The 21770-nt window shown below is 38.6% G+C and overlaps 2 protein-coding genes across 2 annotated transcripts; both read right to left on the bottom strand.

The window, feature by feature from the left end:
• Positions 1–889: 889 nt before the first annotated feature.
• echdc3 (enoyl CoA hydratase domain containing 3) lies at positions 890–6005 on the bottom strand. The gene is made up of 6 exons (XM_022222954.2): positions 5793–6005; positions 4248–4369; positions 4072–4169; positions 3038–3238; positions 2620–2798; positions 890–1649 (listed from the first exon to the last, which is right to left on the bottom strand). Exons 1-6 carry the CDS (start codon positions 5930–5932, stop codon positions 1496–1498), a joined length of 894 nt encoding a protein of 297 aa, XP_022078646.1. The 5' UTR covers positions 5933–6005; the 3' UTR covers positions 890–1495.
• Positions 6006–17008: 11003 nt separating this feature from the next.
• LOC110947237 (zinc-binding protein A33-like) lies at positions 17009–20541 on the bottom strand. Its single transcript, XM_022188679.2, has one exon. The coding sequence runs from the start codon at positions 20308–20310 to the stop codon at positions 18943–18945; it is 1368 nt and encodes a 455-aa protein (XP_022044371.2). The 5' UTR covers positions 20311–20541; the 3' UTR covers positions 17009–18942.
• Between the last annotated feature and the right edge of the window lie 1229 nt (positions 20542–21770).

Raw genomic sequence — 21770 nt, 5'->3', positions numbered from 1 at the left:
TTTTGAAAGCACCACTGTCTTCTTTGAGATTTAAATTCACATTCTGTTGTCAGGTTTTTAGACATATCTTGCACTAATTTTCTTTCCAGTCTTTGAAATGTTTCACTTCTGCCAATCTTGTTCTGTACTCTGTGGCTCTCTATAAACTTTTTGATTATACTTCTCACTTGGAAACGCTTTCAGAAATTTCTCCCGTTTTCTGAGCAGCAACAATCCTTTTTCTCTTAGTCTCACCTGATTCCTTCAGATGGGTGTTCAAATATGTTTGTCCTTGTAGTGTTTAGTGACAACATATAGACTTCTGCGAACACCACTTTTCATGGTCATCTTGTCAAATGGATAAAAAAAAAAGACTGGCGTCTTGTCATACTTACCCCACATCATATTCTACTGATGTTAGAGGCCATACACGTTGGTGAAATGTCAACTCTCAACTGTATTTTTAGTTGGAAATATGGAAACATCCATTTTTACACACATACAAGAACTTCCTGCGGCCCAAACACATCTTTCACTTGAGAATTTGGCACTTTTTATTCCACATTCAAGGCCCAATAATTAATACTTTGGCCTCTAGTTGAGCCAATCAATCATTCAATCACCTGGAAACTCTTTCTCTGGGTTTACTAAATTTCATGGCTGTGGGACATGTTTCTGGACACAGTGGTTCTTTAAAATGGCTCATTTGAGGGTGAAAATACAAGAACTCCCACGTCTGAAAACATATAAAATCTTAAAAATTAAAAATTTTTGAATTCTTCACGTTTAATTTTACATCACCCCCTAATCCAAACAAGAATGCTAATGTCCTATTCAATTTGCAAATTCAAAATAGTAAAAAAAAAAAAAAAAAAAGAGAAATAAACAAACCATTTTTTCATACACCAGATTTTGTTATCCAGTTTTTATTTGATCTTTATGGTTCTTTGCAATACTGGCAACTTGTAGAAAACATGATATCATGGCTTTATGTTAAGGACATCAGTTTTCATCATTTTAAAATAGTATCTGCGCCGAATCCCTTTTTAGTTTAAAATTGACACAGAATGCAGAAACCGGACTTTAAATCTATCAAGTTTATATGCATATTTTTTATGCAAGAATCAAAGCAGAAAATAAACAGAACTTTTCAGTCACGCAATCTGTAACTAACTAATGCATGTAAGATTAGACAAATAGCAGCATTCTTTAGCATCATGAGTCTATTACTGTCTTTCATCCACTGTCTGGAGTTTTTTCTTTTTGTTATCAAACTGCAGCTTTTAAGGCACATAACGGCTCAGCTACTTAAAAGGAACAAAAAAGGGCAAATCCTCATGGAAGTTGAAGTCAACAGTTCATATTTCCATTCTCGTTATTTTAAAAATTACAAATGTACATTTTTACAAGCAGCTAGCCCAATCATAGACTGGGGCTTTGGTGCTGATTTCTCCACAGCAGCGACTAAAAATCAGGATCATTGCTAGATTATTGCAGGTTGAATAAATAAAGTCCATCAGTCGTGGGCTTTTTCTACTTTGTGGCTCCACATTGGTTTGCGTTTCTCGATGAAGGCCCGGATGCCCTCCTGGCCGTCAGTCAGAGCCAGGTTGTCGACCATCACCTTGGAGGCGGTGGCGTACGCTGCATCCCGACCCTGAGCCATTTGTCTTTAGAGATAGGGGAGAAAACAACACATGGAGGAAAACGTAAATGTGTAAATTACAATTTTTCAAATGTTTTCACATGAAGAATCCTGATAATGACGGTAAATGTTTAGTATTTCTTATAGTTTGGATTTAGCCATTACCCTTCCCAATTGGACAGTGATATGGCCAACAGTAAAGCCCTACTCAGATATGGGATATGCAGTATTTCTGCTTCATTAACCTGCTAAAGTGACGGCCTTCTGTCATTCAGATGTAGGAGGTGGGTCTTTAATAAACTCAGAGGAAATAGTCCTAAACAGTTGGGAGCAACAATTTAATACAACTAGAGATATAAATAGTTCGGATTAATAACTTAATAAACTTAGAGGAAATAGTCCCAAACAGCTGGGAGCCATAATTTAATATACTTTGAGGAAATGATCCTAAAATTCTGAGCAACAATTAAATAAACTTAAAGGAAATAGCTCTTAGCAGCTGGGAGCAACAATTTGATAAACTTAGATGAAATATTCCTAAACAGTGGGAGCAACAAACTAAACTTCAGCTCCTATTAGTCAAAACCTGGAATAAAGTGATTATTGAGGAGTCTCATTAATGCGACCAGTTACAGACCGTCTTCATCACATCAAAGTTTGCAATAAATGTGAAATTGTACAAAGTGAAGGAGAATCATTTTTGAGCAGAATATTGGTGAAGAAATGTGTGAAAATGTTCCCTAAATGCTTTCACACAACTCAAAGCATAATGCTAGTGTCTTATCTATTCATGTGACTCCATGCAGTCCAAGTTTGTGTTCCTAGTATCTACTAGTTTTCACACAAAAATGTTCATGGAGTTCATTCAGACATGAAGTTGACAAGTTCAGATGCTGTTCGAATTTAGGAAAAGAATGCATGTTTGAAAGGAATGATCACTTATAGCTGTGCTTCTGAGAACCACTGTGAAAAAGAGTTTGTATATCAACTCTCACCTTTGGAAAGTGGCCTTTCCGAGAGCGACGACAGGTCGACTGGCCTGACAAACTCTCTTTGCGATGGATAAAGTTTCCTCTTCCAGTCGCTCCTCTGGCACCACCTTACTGACCAGACCGTGCAGCAAAGCATCATGGGCAGAGATGGGAGTCCCCGTGAACAACATCTCCATGGCAACCTGGTAAAAAGAAGCAGGGCAGTGTGTATACTGAATAGAGCTTCTTAGGTGGCATTTTTTCCACAATACCTTAGCCAAAATGAATTTTAAACGTCACCTAACATTGTGTGTAAGGACCCCTTACATTTGGTTATTACTGGGCACCATATTTTACAGTTGAGGAATAAAGTCTATGAAAAAAGTCAGCAGAGTGTGATTTTTAAATATACGTGGGTTATCTGAGTGTCCTCAGCTCTTACCTTCCTTGGTATTGCCCGGCCGATGGCCACCGCCGGCGTCGAGCAGAACAAACCCACGTTGACACCCGGAGTGGCGAAGGTGGACTTCTCCGTCACCACGGCAACATCACAACTGGCAACCAGCTGGCAACCTGCCGCTGTGGCAACACCGTTGACCATAGCAATGACTGGAACAGGTATGTCCTGTATCAGAGTCATCACCTGAAGTACAAGAGACAAAAGTTGTCACTGAGCCAAGGAATGCAGAGTTATGAGACGATCGGCGTATGTCTGTCTGTCCGTCTGTTAGCAACATTACTCAAAAACAGATTTGGATGAAATTTTCAGAGAAGGTCAGAAATGACACAAGAACCAAGTGATTAGATTTTGGCAGTGATGTGGCTTATAGTCTGGATCCATGGATTTCTGCATCACTGTGAGATAGCGGCATGGCGTCACTGTAACTATGACAAATCCACCGCTGCAAATGTTTCAGGCCTCGTCCATCACAAATCATACAAGGAACAATATTCTGTTTGTCGAATTCTCTAATATTACTAGTCTAAGAAATTTAACTTTGATTTATTCGTTTTTAGCATTCATGGCATTCTAACTGTGCAATCCTGCATGGAAGACATTATTGAATTTTATCTATTTCGAGTCGTGGTTGTTCTGACAGCTAGTCGCTTAGCCAGAAAAATAAAAATATATATTCATTTTCTTGCATTAATTTGAAAATGTGACATGAGCAAAAAAACGCCAGAAACTGCTAATTTCCAAGGGAAAAATAAGAAGAAAATGTCCTTTTAATTTCCAGATTATAAAACAATAATGCAGTGAAACACCTTTCTTTGATCCGGGTTGTTTTTCTCTGTTTTATGTAATTTTATACTGAACATATTTAGCTTTTTGACTGCTGATCTGACCAAATGAACAGTTTAAAGCCATCTTTATTTAGGCACTTCTTAACTAAAATCCCAGACTCACACAGTAAATACTAAGAGGAGGCTGACAGAGTTCTCAACATGCTGCATGAAGACAGAAACTTAACTAGCCTCTGCACAGGTATGGAACACCTTAGTGTGATAGTCTCGGCCCTGAGCTGACGTCAGCTCCTTCAGGTCGTGTCCGGAGGAAAACACCGGACCTTTGGCTGGAAAAAAGATGCCACAAAGTTAAACCAGCACCTTTGCTACGAAATATTTCACTCATACACTCAATAAAAACCCACCTGATATGATAATAACTCTGAGATCGTCACTGCTGACATCAGTCAGGATGTTTTCTCTGAGAGACTCCAGCATGGACAGAGACAGAGCGTTTCTCTTCTTGGGGTTGTTTAATATTATTCTCCTGGAAGACAAAAAAAGCAGATTTTTCCAGCAAAATTGAGCACAATCTTCACTGCACTTTGTTACATTAATTCTCTATCAAGCTGTTTTTTACTCGAGTGTTTTATGGTGTTTCATGCAGCCAAAAATTAACCACGTTTCAGCATTTCTGTGTAAAGAACAGTGACTCAGCATTTGCAACACAGATCAGTAAAACCACAGGAAAGAAGGAGATAGAAATAAAATGTCAATGCAGAGTAATAATGACACTGTTCAACCTTCATCAGAGGAGTATTAAATTCATGTTAAACATGTTCAACCTGTTTCTGGATCCATCATGATCCACTTTCTTACTCTTAATTCAAACTGCATAAAAAAAAAAACAAGTGGTTTAATTCTCCTTTTTTGGTTATTGATATGAAGGAATTATATTAAACTTATTTTTAAAGGACTTCAAAAAATAAGATTTATAAAGAGCTTTGACAGTCAAAAAAACAACAGACACAGAAATGAAATCATAAAATATGCATGATACAATATAACTAAAACAGATAATATACCATATTTTTTGTTTATTTCCACAGTGAGGGATCAGTAAAGTTGATCTTGTGGCAATATTAGTTAAATCACCGCTTTTTAAATACATTTAAAGTCACAGCATCATCCCTAAAAGGAAATTTTAAGCAATAAACTCTTCATTTCCTGCATTCTGGTGATTTTTTTTTCTGCACCAGTTTGTGCCTTTTATGCATCGATTTATGATGGAAATGTATTTTATTTATGTAAAACAGCACACAAAGTCTGGGCACCAAGTGTAAAATATTATTTTTGTATTTATTAGGGGACACAAATGCACATTATTTATATTTTGAAGGGAACGCCTATTATATCTGGGGCTAACTTGAACTGTTTCACATAGTGTTCAAGAGTTTAATTCATGCTAATGCATCATATTTTACAGATGATCCCTGGTTTGTATGTGAAATTTAACTTTGACATTAATACCATGTAATAAAATGAGAATTTAAAGTAGTACCATGTGGAAATATTCAAGTGCAGTGCCTCAAAATTAAAACTATATTTATTTACATCTTTGCATGTTGTGTTTCTACACATTAAAGTCCAGTATAACTAGTATGCCTCATGCAGATTGTTTGCTGTGCTGTTTTGGTGCATGTTTTTACTCAGAGATGAATCATGTAAAAACTTTTTCTCAATTGGCTCTCAAGCTAACGAGTGAAAGAAATCCACATTTTGTCACCTTTTTATGTAAATGTGCATTTTACATTAATAAAATGCATGCCGAATCTACCTTTAGACCCTCCCAGATACACTGAAGTAATGAAGTTCTGCTGTTAGACTCCGCCGTAGACAAAATCATTTTTTTATTCAGAATTAGACAGTTTCTAATTAAGGTTTCCGAGCCCACGGTGTATTTACTGCACCTGATTCCGTCTTGTTGTTGTCTCACCGTCAGCGGCTCGGATTCGGTCTGAGAGAAACACCGAGAACCGGACAGCAGCGCCGTTGTTCTCCTGCTGAGCCGAAACAAACCGAGACCTCTGGACAGAATACTAACAGCCATTTTCCCCTGTTTACCTCACATTAACCTTTCTGTCTTTCTTTCTTTCGTTCTTTTTATTGGCGGTTGGCACCCAACTATTAGATGCATTTACCGCCACCTACTGGACTGGAGTGTGAGTCAAGAGATGGTCAGAAAAAAACAAAACAAAACAAAACAAAACAAAAAAACCCAATATCCTATTTCCTAACCCCGTTACCCTCAAATAATTCATTAAAACACCTTCACATTCACCTTCTCGCTCTCACTTCTGGGTATAGCGACATCAACAGCACGTAGGGAACGTAATGACGTAACAAAAAGTCGTACAAAAATAATAAAAAAGATTAAAAATGTTTGTAAATAAGATAGTAAATAAATAACAAATTATATAAATAAAACAAAAGATGTATTATCGTTATCATTATTGTTGCTGTTCTTGTTATTTTTTTCATTATTATTATTATTGTCATTAATAACACTTACTTTATTTATATATTTTCTATTATTATTGTCATTATTTAAGAGTAAGAACAAAGTATCATAATATTATTATTTATATTATATCATTTTAATTGTATTATATGTTAAATAATAATAATGATAATATTTATTATTATTATTATTATTAACATTATCATCATTATTAGTAGTAGTAGTGTTTTTAGCATCTTTGTGCAATTCTGTTTTAATTTGTCTATTTAATGATAATTAATTAATATAATAAATATTATTTAATAATAATAATAACAGCAATTGTTTTTTGAGCATTTCCATGTAATTATATGTTGTTTATTTGTCTGTTTATTTATACAAATGGTCTATTTTGTCTGTCTTTTATCATTTACAAAAAAATATTGTTTCTCGATTTTTAACTCAACTTATTCTTCCTTTGCTGTTTCTTCATTACATTTATATTATAATCCTCATGAGGGAATGGTTGTTTTATCGTTTTTTTTTTGACTGAGGACAGGCAGCAGTTGTATTTGAGATTTCACAGCAGTTATATTCACGAGAAATGACACAAAAGTCACTCAAAAGTTCCACTGATTATCACTCTGTACTAGCTTCAGAGGAAACACTGAAAATAATCACAGCAGTTCACAGAATGCAAAGCTCACCTCAATAAAACATTTTATAAGATATGTTGTTTTATATTTCTTTTATTCCATTTTGCACATTTGACCAATTAAATAATGTCCTTCTCTGCTAATTCTAACAGTCACAAATCACACATCCTTCAACAGAAATAAAGCCAAATATAAATATAAAGCTTGCAGATACTATGACTCTAAACTGCAGACTAGTGACTAATGATTGCAAAATACATTCATATTTTTACTTCATGTTTAAAATTCTGAACACAAAAATACACTAAAACATACAATCAAATATGTCCAGATACTACAGTAACTAAAAAGTATGTAGCTTGGACAAATACAATTTTTAGAAATGCAGAATTCAGTATTCGACAGAGGCAATTCTGCAAATCAGTTTAAACTGGCTCAGCTTAAACATACATTCCCTGAAGTTCTCTGAGAATATTTTTGACAAAGAACTGCTTTATTAAATTATAAGTGTCTGGAAGACTCACAGCAGATTTCCTTCATATATGTGTTCTTTAAACTACAGTAACAAATGATTGAGTTTTAACTTCCAAATGCATGCTGGGAAGTCGGCTAATTTGCCATTTCATTTTGTTTTCAAACAGATTTCGCTATCAGAATTAGAATTCATGTGCTGCGGTCAATTTTCGCCTGAAATTTCTACTGAAGATGTACAGAAAGTAAATTGAATGCTGTTCTTGAACTGTCTCCTTTGAAAGCTGACAACCTGAATTTTCACCCAGTGGAGTCAGAATTACTCTAGGTGCTACTGGCACAGAATTATTTATGTTGGAACACACTGAATTAGGATGAATTTTATTCACGCCTAAATGTTTTCCCTAATAAAACACCTGAAAATTAGTGTGGCAGCACTGTGACAGCTTGAAACACAAAAAGGCAACAGTCTGGGGTCTTACATAGTTCAGGACAAAATTTCAGAGCAATACTACAAGAAATGACTGTTTCACACATGTTTTTGTACTAATATGCCCAATTATGTCAATTTTGGACACCCTATGTACACCCTGGGCAAAAATGGTATATGTCTGTTTATCAACCCGTTTTCACATTATTTTCACTCCAAAAACTCAAAGAACTCAAAAAATCACTTCAGATAAGCTTCAGAGTGTGGATCTTGATCTGAATCAGAGGCACAGACGGAGACAGAGAAAAGCTCCAGCTGCTGCCCGCAGCAGGAGAGCAGGAGGTGTGAAAAATCACACAGGGCCACTAAAAGAGGCCGCTAGGCTATTCAGCAAGCTCATTGGCTACATGCCCTGTCAGTCAAACATTTCCTCCGACGTGATTTGCTCAGAATTTACTGATGATATAAGGGACGTCCAGATCCATCAGTCTCGGCAACGGTTGGCTGTTTAGGCTTCGGAGGCAGCGATGAGTCACTTGATTGGTTGAAATGCGGTTGGAATCGAAAGCTGAGGCTTCAGTCGCCATTTTCAGTCCGAGACCGCGTGGATTTATGAATGCTTCATAAAATTATGGACAAAAATGCAATGAATTATGGAAAGTGCAGCACCACCATGCGCTGCGTGGACGCGCACGGAGCCGAGCTATTTGTGGATTATTTACTTATTTCTAGACATGTTTTGGACAAAATATTATACTTGCTAGTATTGTCTGGATGACTACTCTTGGATTATGGCCAGTTTTTGTGGATTATTTTCATCGTTGACCGGTAACAGAGCATCCAAAGGTGAGTTATGCCCTTTATGTGTCCCTTCAAATTTTTGTTGTTTGTTGGAGAAATGTGTTTATATTACCCACTGTGGTAATCACATCTGAAAGTGGTTTATACCGGTGTTCAAGATTAACTGGTGATCCGATCAACTGGTGATTCTCGCGCAGGCGTAAACTAACCGTGACGTCACCCATTGGTTTCAACGCCGAGAAAATGAAGCCCGGATTTTGCTACTTCCTGGTCGCCGTTTTGGATTTTTTGGAGCCAGTGACGTAAAAAGCGTCAAACAGACTGGACCGTAGAGCAACTAGGGGCAGGATTGGCTGAGGACTCTCTTATCCCACCCACATTTTACCGCAGAGGCTTCTGTTGCTGTCTATCAAGTATAGCCACGCCCCCTGGCTCCGCCAACGTTAACGATTTATTTAAAATTCAGTATTGATTTATTTTAAGATCGGCCACCTGATCTCTCATTTTGACCATGAAAAATAATGGGAAAAAAATCCTGAGCCGTAGAAAATCAGTCTATCAAATTTTATTTTTTCCAAAAATGCATTGGGGTCTATGGAGCAAAAGCTTTTTGGAGCCAACCCTCGCGGACGGCGTGATATTGCAAGTTTTTGACACTTCCGGGTTGGCTTCAATTCTGGAGCCAGATGCTACGTCCACTATATATATTGTTGTGAAGCATGGAGATATGAGATCCCAGAATCAGCCACAAAGGGGAGACTCTGACAGAACAACAGCTAAATAAGGGAACATTGTGATATTATAACCTGTGATTTAGGATCAGATTATGCCATAACCTAATGAATGAGTGTGAACTAACCAAGTGTCTATTCTTACATTCTTTAATGTTGAAACAGTGTAGAGGTCAGAAGCGTGACTCACTGTGAAAACTGATGTTTTTGATAGATTTGAGTAAAAAGAGGAACTTATGCTTTATGAAATGGGAATGCTTTTAAGAGTTTTGATTTGACTACTGTTAAGATAAGAGGGTTTTAACTTTGTATTGAGGTGAGAAGTCACGAGTTAAGTGAACTAGGGTCAAGTGTTCACAGTAAAGGTCACTAGACTCAAAATAGATTGTTTTTTTTAATAAGTCTGTACACATTGTCCAAAAGATTGCACAATGGGATGCCAGCGACAGTTAGAGGCTGACATCTGCGTTTCCATTTCCTGATCAGGAGCCTGTGCTGAGTTGCAGACAGGAGAGATCAGGGGGGGCAAGATGGGCTGTCTGGACAGTCCAAAACAGACAGTTTCAGTTCCTTAAAAGTGGAGGTGATCATGCGGTCAGTGTATGGGGCAAGTGTGTGAGTTGGGAGGGGGTAAAGATACAGTAAACTATAAATTACATCTGATCGAGACGCAAGTTGGGAGTCGTTGGGTGATAGTCGCTTGATGCAAACCAGGGTAGAAATGCCCTGAGCTAAGGGGATTTTACCACGTAACTCAGACGGGGATTCAACATGATCTGCAAAGGAATAACTGTTCTGATGGAATTATGGACCAAAGTACTGCGTTTCCTGCAGTGTTGGAGGATTACTGAACTGTGATCTGGAAATAATGCTGTCTGAAGGAACATTACTGAACTCTATTTTCCATGTGAGGAATACTGGACCAAACAACAAAAATGGATATATGCAGATCTAAATCTGGTCCGGACCCCCGTCCACTTCCCCCTGGGCCCCGGCGGGTCTCAGGTGAGCAGCCAGGTGTGGCCACACCGTGGCTGCTCTCCCTCCAAATTATGTAATCTGGGTGAATATTACTTCTCTTTTAGGAAAGCATAGTTCCACTAATGAGTCGTGTTAAACAATTGAAAGAATAGTGATGTTTGATTAACTGTCTGATGATTTATTGGCTATGCTTTTGCCCTGCTAAAACTATATTAATAAAGCATTATTCTGCAATTAAAGACAACAAATTGCAAGTGCTATTTTTATCCCTGAATGAATACTTATACATCTAGCTCTGGATGTAAAAAGTCAGATTACTGCGTGCATAATAGTAGCAAGGTTCTGAAAGGTTACCTAGTCATAGGGGTCAGGTTGGCCCAGTATAAACATATCCTAGAGGTTGTCTATATGTCCATAATCTCTGAATTAAACCTAGCAACTTAAGTGCCAGATCTATGAGAGGAAAAGCTGCCGTTAACAGGTGTATCTGGTGGTTAAATTTAACTATACCGAAGTGGCTACTCGGTTAAATTAATTATCAGAGGAAGTAGGGATAGGCATCCGGATGAAGGCAGTGAGACAGCTAGGCGAATTTTCCTTGTCAACCAGCTTAACAGTTCTGCAGCATCCCTCTGAGTAAGATCTCAGGGGGCAGTAGGACCGGACCCGTAGGATGGAGAGCTGGTCCGGTGATTCCCTGACAGCTGAATAAGTTAATTAGGGGGTCACTGGCCCTGAGGATCAACAATATACAGTCTATGGCTGTGTCCGAAATCGCATACTAACGTACTACTCATACTAAGTGTGACGTCAAAATAAGTATGTAGTGCATTCACATTAGATAGTATGAAAAGACTGAGTACGCGAGAAATACCCGGATGTATACCATTTCCGGAAAATTTTTAAGTATGCGCGGTGACCACACTAGTCATACTCAACCGCCCCATAATGCTTTGCGAGCTATCCACCGAAATGCAAGCCTCCGTGGGATATGTGGTCGGACCAGGTGTAAACTAACCGTGACGTCACCTGTTGGTTTCAACGCCGAGAAAATGAAGCCCGGATTTTGCTACTTCCTGGTCGCCGTTTTGGATTTTTTGGAGCCAGTGACGTAAAAAGCGTCATCAAACAGACTGGACCGGAGAGCAACTAGGGGCAGGATTGGCTGAGGACTCTCTTATCCCGCCCACATATTACCGCAGAGGCTTCTGTTGCTGTCTATCAAGTATAGCCACGCCCCCTGGCTCCGTCAACTTTAACGATTTATTTAAAATTCAGTATTGATTTATTTTGAGATCGGCCACCTGATCTCTCATTTTGACCATGAAAACTAACAGGAAAAAAATCCTGAGCTGTAGAAAATCAGTCTATCAAATTTTATTTTTTCCAAAAATGAACTGGGGTCTATTCACCTTATTCAGGAAGTGAGGCAGGGTGGCGCCATTTTTGAGATCGACTTCCGGTTGACCGTCTTCGCACTACAACAACATCGAGTCCTCTCGCTACTGTAGCTACTTTTAACTGTTCTTTTAAGCGATTTTAACATGTTTGGCATCAATTGCGCTGTCCGTGTGTGCCACAACAACTGGGGAACGATGAAGCTTTCTCTCTCTCAGAACTGTTTAGAGCACGGAAAGGTTAGATCTGAATGCTGCGGACCAGCTCATGGCTATGTAAACACACAGCTTGCATCGGTCACTGTCAGCGCAGCTACAGCGATTCTACCAAAGTTCAGTTTCCACTAAAGACCGTGCTATGCCATCAGTGAGGTAAAAAGATACTCTCTGCTATTTTGAAACGTTGTTATGACTGCGGTTTGGTCAGAATCAGTTTTTTGTTGCTCCACAGAATTAGCATTAGCTTGTGACAGGGCTAATAACACAGTAAACCGCAGGAGCTGTTTCAGAAATGACAATAACAACCTCCGTTTGCACAACCACAGCATATATACATGAATCAAATAAAGTTTTATTCAAATCAACATACCTTCCATAATATCGCAGCAGCGTGACTGCAGGACCGTCCCAACCCAGCAATACAGGAGCATCCCGTGGTCTCCACCGCTTCATCAGCTGTCACCAACACCCACACCATGTGTGAGGAGGTTGCCTGACTCGGGCTGACATTAGCTTTAAGAAACGTATATTCCCGTTCTTGATGTAACAGAACAGCGCCGACTTTACCACTGTGCAAATATTGATAGGCTTCAGTGCTCTTATAATTCCTCATAGCCGAGCGATCAACGCCAAGAGACAACACGAAATAGTTCGAAATATCGCCATACATGACTTGTGGCCACTTTTTCATGTCATCCTCCCACTCTGTAATAAGTCGCGGATGAGGCAGACTTGATCCATTTCTGTTTTTTAAAGAGGTTTTCGTTTCTTCCCACATCACTTTCTCAGTTGTAAACACCGCCATAACCGAGTTACCGGAAGTACTACTCAAAACAGGAAGTCCCGCCCGTTGGAAAATGGGCGGAGCTGAATAAGGTGAATAGACCCTTTATTTGTTTACAAACATTGTGACGTTTTTTGTGGGCGGGGCTTATGCTGGAGTCAAAAGCGGAGCGAGAAGTCAAGCGGGACTGGGAGTTTGCGCTGCAAACTCGAGCATTTTTAACCCGTTAAACTTCAGTGTACCGCCAGCGGTGCACTTACTAATTTGCATAGGAATTTAAAGAATGTCCGAAGGCTGCAACGCGATTATATAAACACTATACGCCGATGGAAAGCTTAGATTCTCATGAATACGCCGGTGTAAAACACTTTCAGATGTGATTACCACAGCGGGTAATATAAACACATTTGTCCGACAAACAACGAATATCCATCCATCCTTTCTCTGTACACGGCTTCAACGCACACAGCGCGACTCACATTTCCGGGTTCATTATTACACACAGATGAAAATATTCCACAAAAAACGGCCATAATCCAACCTTGGACATCCAGACGACACAAGCCAGTAAACTATTTTGTCCAAAACATGTCTTGAAGTCGGTATATAATCCACGAATCGGTCGTTTTCAAGGAAATGCACCTCGCGATGTGCGTCCAATATTCCTATTTCTCGTCATATTTAACGGGTTATTGTTTTTGATTGTATTTTTTTCTGTGTCTTGTTGTGTCCTTGTTCTTATGGTGTGTGTATTTGGACCCAGTGTCTGGAATAAAGCTGAACTGAATTGAATATTTTTTTATTTACAAATAGAATATTAGCGATTTTTTGTACTGAAAATGGCTGGAATTGACTGCAGCTGATCGTCTCTGTCCAGTCTTTTCGCCTCAGTGTATTTAACCACAACTGTCTTCGTTCCCTCTGAGCACGAGTGTTCGGTGGAATCCTATAAAACTTTAATTTGCGTTCGCCAATGTCATTCCTCCTATTCTGGCATCCAAAAACACAGCAGGACGACATTTTAGAAAAGTTGATAGAGCCTAGTCCCTCAGTCTTTCGCCTTTCGGTCACGGGCTTCCTCTTTTGCCTCCAGCTAAAGCTGTGACGTCATTCGTGATGTGGGTCATTAAAGGGTCTATGGAGAAAAAGCTTTTTGGAGCCAACCCTAGCGGACGGTGTGATATTGCAAGTTTTTGACACTTCCGGGTTGGCTTCAATTCTGGAGCCAGATGCTACGTCCACTATATATACACAGTCTATGGGTCGGACCGGGGCGATTTTTATTTTATTTTATGTGGTTAAGTAGTCATCCTAATCACCCCACAGATTTGAGAAATAGGCCGTTCTCTGACCAACGTTTTAAATTTGTCAGACGCCTCACAACGTGCTACTGAATGCTAGCAGCTAGTTGCAGCAGCTCGCTTTGCATACAGAACAAGTAGCAGCTACCTCCCGTAGCCTGCAGCAACAATTGAAACGATTCGCATAATCTGGCTAATAACTGCATGAGGAGTGCCGGCTTGAAATTGCCACATTAATTATGCGACTGTTTGTTAGCGTAAAATCGACCTGAAGCCGGCATTCAGCCAAGATATTTGATAGCCATACTTCCGGTTTTTGTCGTCGGAGGTTTGAAATGCATTATGGGAAACGTAGTAGTATACTACAGTGTGAACGGTCGGCATTCTAATCATACTTATAGTACGTAGTATACAGTATATACTCATTGAGAATGTAGTACGTTGGTATGCGATTTCGGACACAGCCCATGTTCTAGCGTTTCTGAGACAGATGTTTCGTAGGCGTGGCTTTTCAGGACCCCTTACCGACTAACCAGGAAATAAACAATGGAACAACTTCGCTTCTAAAAATGAGATTTCTGCTGTTTTATTTATTTTGGTCCTGACAAAATATCTGGAAATAAGTCGCGTTCTCATCGTAGGAGTCATGCGCTGTCAGGCAACAAGAAAGAAAACTACGTAACTGCGGTTGGAACTAGTGCAGCTATGATCACTGTTTACTGTCAAAACCCGTTAAACCAGCAGACAGGAGACCAGGACACGGTGTGCACGTCTTTTAATAAGTTCAAACCGTGTGGTAAAATATCCTTTAGTGGTAGTTCAGCATCACATGTTGGCTATTTTATATCCTTTAGTGGTAGTTTAGCATCTCATTCTGGTTGTTTTATATTCTTTAGTGGTAGTTTAGCCAAAATAAGACGCTAAACTACCACTAAAGGACATAAAATAAGCAAAATAAGATAAGAAATTAACTCATAAAGACATAAAATGGCCAAAGTATTACACAAATGATGTATAACGACCAAAATGTCACACAAAGAGCACAAAATTATGAGAAATGTTGAAAATTAAAAGTACAATTTTGAGAATCACCAAGACAGAGAATTAAAATAAGTGCTTACACCTGCAGAGCATTAGTTAGTATTTAAACCTTAGATTGGCATTCTATCTAGATACAAATATACACTAACAATGAACTTACATGTGCATTTTAAAAGCCATTATGAAGATATCAACGTACCCACTTCTTAACGTCACGCTCCATGCCAGGCCAGTAACAGCGGCTGATTATAGCACTGTGCGTTTTCTCCCAGCCACAGTGACCCCCAAAATGGCTTTCATGAAATTCATAAAAGATGTCATTTGCCTCTTTAGCAGAGCAAACAACTTTTGCCAGGTGATCAGGCTGAGTTTTTTTTCCCACCTACATATGTACAGTTCACCATCTAGTGTGTGAATGTGAAGCATATTTAACATGAAATTACATAGTTTAGAAAGTGTAGTTGACAAACTACAAATCCCTATTATACACCTTACCCTTTACCATGAAGGTTTCAGCTCTTCTTCTGATCACGCATTTGTTTTGCAGTGATGACTTCAGGGTAACAGTTGTTAATTTTCAGGTCAAGGACCTCTTGTGCCATTTTGGGGTCCATTTTTTAAGAGAGATTTTCCTGTGTTGCCCTTTCTTACCACTGGCTACACTAACACCTAACTAACGTAAACTAACCTAAATCCTACGCTTACCTATCTACTAACTTATCTACCTTCAGACTTGACTATAAAACTCGCTTGATGAAATGCCTGCCTTGTCTAAACTTTCTCCTCACTAAACCCACAAGGTTGTAATGGGTTAACCAACCTTATACAGAGAGAGATGTACTCCCCAAATCTCTCCACCTGTGTAGCCAAATTTGGCCACACAGGTGTGCCTGTGTCCAGTTTGAGCAAATTGGTTAACTGTGTGCAAGTGCTACTTGAGCACCTGTCTAATTAAATCATTTGAATTTTTTTGATAATGTCAAATTTTGTTATAAGTATTTACCTCTGTAGGGTTCCATACATGTAGCTACATAAGAATATGTACCTGTGAGAGATACGTTTAGCTTTTATATGTGATACAATTGTTAATTTTGTTTGTATTTTTTTAATGTCTGGGCTTCTGCTTTGTATATTTCTACAGTTGTACAATTTCATTTAGCAGATGCTTTTATCCAAAGTGACATGCATACAACACAAGCAAGGCTCTAGTCAGGAGAAAACAACCTGGATAAATGCCATTAAAAAAGTTCAAATGTTTAAATAGGACCTTGGTGTCTGCAGAAGGTAATAGGATTGTTCTTTTTTTTCCAGCAAGTGAAGTACAAAGGTATTCGGTGAAGAAGTGGGTGTTTTTTTTTTTTTTTAAGGACCGAGAGAGATTCTGCAGATGAAACTTACTGTCAAACAATGCAGTGAGATAATCTTATATGGTCTGTTTTTAGTGTTTCTCATTTTATTGTTTGCATGTCTTGAATTGCGAGATTGTGTTGCTTGTTTGAAACAGCAGCTTCTGAAGGCAGGAATGAGAAACCGTTGGTTAAAATGTGGGTCAGATGGTTTATATAATTTCGTTGTTTTACTTAAAAGGTGTATAAAAGTAAAACAACGCAGATCCACCAGCTTAATTGCAGTAATCTTTGAAAACAGTAACAGTATTTCTCGTGTTGTTTCTGTCTGACCGTCGGACTGAAGCCTCAGACTGTCACCAGTTAATCTGGTGTAGATTGTCACACTCTGCCGCAGCGAAGTGATATTTCCACTCCGTTAGGTGGAAGTCCTCATAAAACCGCGTATTTTATTGGTAGACTAAACAGCCGTGAGTCAAAAAAGAACAATAACGATTTTTGGAGCAAATGTTAAAGCTGACAACAAGAGCATTTCGGAACAGTTTATTGACATCTGTGTGTTTTGAACAGGCATCAACAGTCACCCATAGGTGAAGAAAATAGAAATCGAAGCTTAAAAATTATCTTTCCCTTAAACATTCAAGCCAACTGCAAACATGTAGCTAAATGGATGTATGCATTCCAAAAAAAAAAAAAAATCATTCCACGTAAAGTTTTACATAGAGACATCATTCTATGTATTGCCAGTGTAACATCTGTCTCGCTAACTGAAAATCACCAGTTGATCGGATCACCAGATAATCTTGAACACCGGCGGATTCATGAGACTCTAAGCTTTCCATGTGTAACCCAATAAGGTCTCAGCTAAGGAATAAATGCCAACGCCACTCTGGAAAGGCCCAGAGACTGTAAAGACTTACTAAAACTAAACCTGCACAGGTAAGTTCCACAAAGAAAACAGAGACGTGGTTTATAATTCTATAAAGCAGGAAGGGCCATCCTTCTTGCCAATTTTATTCAAATGATGTGGTTCGGGAGGAAAAAGGAATAAACTCAAGGTCACTAGGCCTCCATGATTCCACAATAATAGGAGGAAGGGGAAGGTGAATGGATCTAAAACATAAAATATGCAGAGGTGTCGCCAGTATTTAAAACAAGGGCAGCATATAAAAACAAACCATGCAAAAAAAACTACAAGTAAACCCACTAAAACCAATGGCAACAAAGAAATAAAAACCACACAGCTACCGATCAAATATTAGCGCTGATACCTCTGCATAAGAATATATATACACACACAATAAAGCTGGAATATACAGTAAACTAAGTTAGATAAAAGAGAACACCTCCACTAAACTCATTGAGTGAAACCTAGCACCAATAAAACCACACCAAACATAATTAAAACACCAGTGACTGTATAACATAAAAACAAAGCAGCAGCGGCAACTGCAAAGACAGAAATATGTTAGTTCCATGTTTTGTTTTTTTTATACACACTGGGTGCTGAGTATTTACAAATAATAAAAACAAAATTACCTTGGCTGTACAGCACCCACTGACAACACACCAACCCCTGGAGACGATCAGCTTCTGTGATCTGGCAAGCAATAGTCCAGTGCAACAAGAGATGATTCTGGTGTCTATCTCATGCCCATACTTAAGCAGAGCGTTTGTCCTTTCCCTGATTAGGAAACACATTACAGGTGTGAGGCTGCAGGTAAGGCACCGAGAGGTGCCAACGTGTGGAGATGGACACAGCGACCCCCAGTGGTGGGCAGACCCAACCCACCGGTTACACATGGATGTATAGTGTTTCTATCATCGCGTTTGCAGTGAAAAATGCTTTTGCTGTTAAACTTCAGCAGGCCATTTTGGGCCCGAATACGGGCCCATGCGGCTTAAGGGGTTCCCTTGTTTATGTAAATTTATATACAATATGCTGTGTATTTATTCATAAGAGATACAAGCAAGATAAACAAAAAGTAGAAGCTTAAGAGTTAAATTAACTTTGAGAAATTCCATATTAATGCTAAGTTCATTTACACTTCCTGTTTGATGTTTACAGCATCTGACAGCTTTAGAAAAACATGTTTACATGAACAAAATCTGAGATTAGACACATACTGTATACTACATATACTGCAATAGAGCAAATAACTGTATAAAGGCTTATAGTGACTTTTAGCTTGAAGGTGTGGTTTTAGCATCTTTTAAGGCACAAACAAATACTTGTAGCAGGCTTAAAAACTTAGCAACCGTGCAAAAAAAGTGACGAATCATGGAGGCCACTAAGACAGATATGATTTCCCCTGATAACTGTGAGACTTTGAAGAACCCTTAAAAAAAACAAATTAAAGTGACCACGATTCAAAATCGATACACAATGAACGGGAAAACTTCTCACAAGCACAGACAACAAAGGTTTTCTGATTTACTTTCTGATTTCTGCAGTAGCTGCTCTAACCACATGGTTCTGTTGTTACAGAAACGTTCAGCGCTGCGATCTTTATCGGGACGTGACTCCAGCTGCTGATGTATGGAAACAGCTTGTCTTTGAAAGTGGTTGTGAAGGTGTGAATGTGTTCGTTGGTGTCCGAGTTGAAAAACGACAGCCGTCCTTCGTCCCAGTCCAGCTCAACTCGGATCTTCTCTGGGTTTGTCGTCACCTTCACGTCAGATCCAGTGTCGAGCGGCGACAGTGTTTTATATTCACCTCCGCAGAACATCAGCCTCCACAGTGCGGGCCAGATGACCCCCTTCCGCTGATTGGAGTCCGTCAAAACGCCCAGAACGAAGGCTGAGTTATCTCCAACCTCCACTTCCCAGCTGTGAGACCCTGAGTCAAAGCTCTCAGAGCCGACAACGGAGAAGAAGTGGTCGATCCTCTCTGGGTTGTCAGGAAGCTCCTGCTTCTCCCCCACCTTCCTCAAACCGGTGAGATCTTCAGTCAAGATGAGGTCTGGGTGAGCGGTGTTTGGATCCAGAATCACTGGACTGTAGGAGACCATCTCCTTCATCTGGGTCCACACATTGAAGCTCAGGTTGCCCAGATGTTTGGCCACATCGATCAGAGCTCCACACGACAGTTGAGGATCGTCGGGCAGATGTTGCTGCTGGACTCTCTCGGCTGCAGCCTTGAAGCTGTCCAGGAAGGAAACATCTGGAGCTCTCAGTTGCTTCTCCGTGGCTCTGACGGTTTCTGAAAGAGCCGATATCTCTTTACTCAAAGCCTCGATCTGCTGCTCCATCCTCCGACTCTTCTGCTCTTCCTCCTCCCTCAGTGAAGCCAACCTGTCCTCCTCTTCCTCCTCCAGGAACTGGTGAAGCCTCCTGAACTCCTCCCTGATCCTCCTCACAGTTTCTTCAGCCTGAACTTTGATGTGCTCAGCTGTTTGGTGGCAGCTTCCCTTCACCCGATGGACCAGCCTCAGTTTGGTTTGCAGCGGTTTCAGGGAAGTCTTGAGTGTTTTCTTGTGTTCCTGAGCGGCCTCGGCAGTCGCTTTGACCGTGTGGTCCTGGTGTGTTCCTGCATCTCTGCAGACGCTGCATAAAAGCTGCTGGTCGTCCTCACAAAAGAAGCTAAATTTCTCAGAGTGCAGATTGCAGATTGGATCTTTGCTCTGCTGGCTCTTCTCGGACGAAAAGTGAACAGCAAGTTCTTTCGAAGATTTCCTCTTACAGACTGGACAGACTCGATCGTTTTTCTCTGCCCAGTAGCTGCGCAAACAGTCTTTGCAGAAGCTGTGGTTACACGACAGTCTAAACGGATCTTTAGAAATGTTCTGGCAGACAGGACAGGTAAGATTTTCCACTGATCTAGAAGCCATGGCGTCAGTGCAGAGTTACTTTCACTTTTGTAGTTATTCCTGTCTCCTGGTATGAACTAACAGCAGCAGACAGAGTACATTACCAGAAGCATTCCCAGTGTTCCCAGTGCTGCTGTTGTCTTCCTGCTTCCAAGGAAAATCTGGAAGTTAAAAGTTAAAACAGGTACGTGTCTCTTCTCTGTGACGCAGAATAACAGCAAACTGTCTTGCTGTTTCCTGTTGTGTCAGGAGGAAAAAAAAAGAAGAGTCGTGTCAGGGGTGGAGCTCCATGAGGGCTGACTCTCATTTCTGTTCTCTTGTTGCAGCGTTGAAAAAAAACTTATCCCATTCAGCTGACACAGACTGTAAATAACCTGAGTGAAGAATGAAGCTCAGATAAAATACATGAGTAGTATATTAACTAAGGAAAATACTTCTATTTATTATTATTATATTAAGTACAAGTACAATGATTACTTTGCTTATTATAATAACGCCACATGCAATTATTTGCATTTTAGTTGAAATAATTAAATATGAAATTCAATGATACACACTAAATACATTTCTTAGCATTTATTGTACTCAGAAATAAGATTTTTTTAATTCATTATTTGAATATTAAGCTAAATTCTTACTTCATTATTAGAAAAATACTTGAAAATGCATGTTTATTATATTTATAATGTGATTAAATAATTAGTTCAATTCTTGTTTTGTTTATTTTTAGACAAAATAAAAGATACACGTTTTTTGTAGTTATTAAAATAAATATAAAACCAAATTCTTACTTTATTATAAGAAAAAATTAAATAAAGTTTTTTTTAAATTTTATCAATAGAATAAATAATAATCAAAATTCTTTATTTAATATAAGAAAAGCTAAACTTTTTTTAGAATATTTATTATCCGAAAAGCTACAAAATGCATGTTTTCTGACATTTATAATAAGAATAAACAAGCAAAATTCTTACTTTATTATTTAAAAAAATAAATGCATATTTTATTTTGTTATTAAAAAATAAACAGAAAGAAAAATTTGGACTCACTATAAAAACTAAGCATGTTTATTGTTTTTTTATTACAACAGATAATGAGCTAAATATGTACTCCATTATTAGAAAAAAACTAAATAATACATGTTTTATTATATTATTGGAATAAATAAAAATAAATTTTGTACTATTTTAATGAATAATCAGCTAAATTCTTGCTTTATTATAAGAAAAATATTATTCAAATAATGAAATAAATTTGCAGTTCATTTATTAAAAATACTACATATGTGTTTTATTATATTTATTTTTATAATAATTAAAAAAATTCTTAGTTCATTATGAGAAAAAACTAAATACATCCTATGTTATGTGTATTGTTGAAATCAATATTCATTCAAATTCTTACTTTATTTGTTATGGTCATAAATCATATGTCAATCTACTAATTTTATAATAAATAATAAACAATTCTTTGAAATGCGA

The sequence above is a fragment of the Acanthochromis polyacanthus genome, chromosome 1 (genome assembly GCF_021347895.1).
Source record: "Acanthochromis polyacanthus isolate Apoly-LR-REF ecotype Palm Island chromosome 1, KAUST_Apoly_ChrSc, whole genome shotgun sequence".
Lineage (NCBI taxonomy): Eukaryota > Metazoa > Chordata > Actinopteri > Pomacentridae > Acanthochromis > Acanthochromis polyacanthus.
Note: the sequence above shows the minus strand (reverse complement) of the source record. Positions and strands in the feature narration are given on the sequence as shown.

Coding starts and splice junctions, on each gene's coding strand:
- echdc3 (XM_022222954.2), bottom strand. CDS start 5,932: ATGGCTGTTAGTATTCTGTCCAGAGGTCTCGGTTTGTTTCGGCTCAGC. Junction 3,239..4,071: donor TGTTCCATACCTGTGCAGAG/GCTAGTTAAGTT, acceptor CTTGTACTTCAG/GTGATGACTCTGATACAGGA. Junction 1,650..2,619: donor GGAAAGGCCACTTTCCAAAG/GTGAGAGTTGAT, acceptor CTATCTCTAAAG/ACAAATGGCTCAGGGTCGGG.
- LOC110947237 (XM_022188679.2), bottom strand. CDS start 20,310: ATGGCTTCTAGATCAGTGGAAAATCTTACCTGTCCTGTCTGCCAGAAC.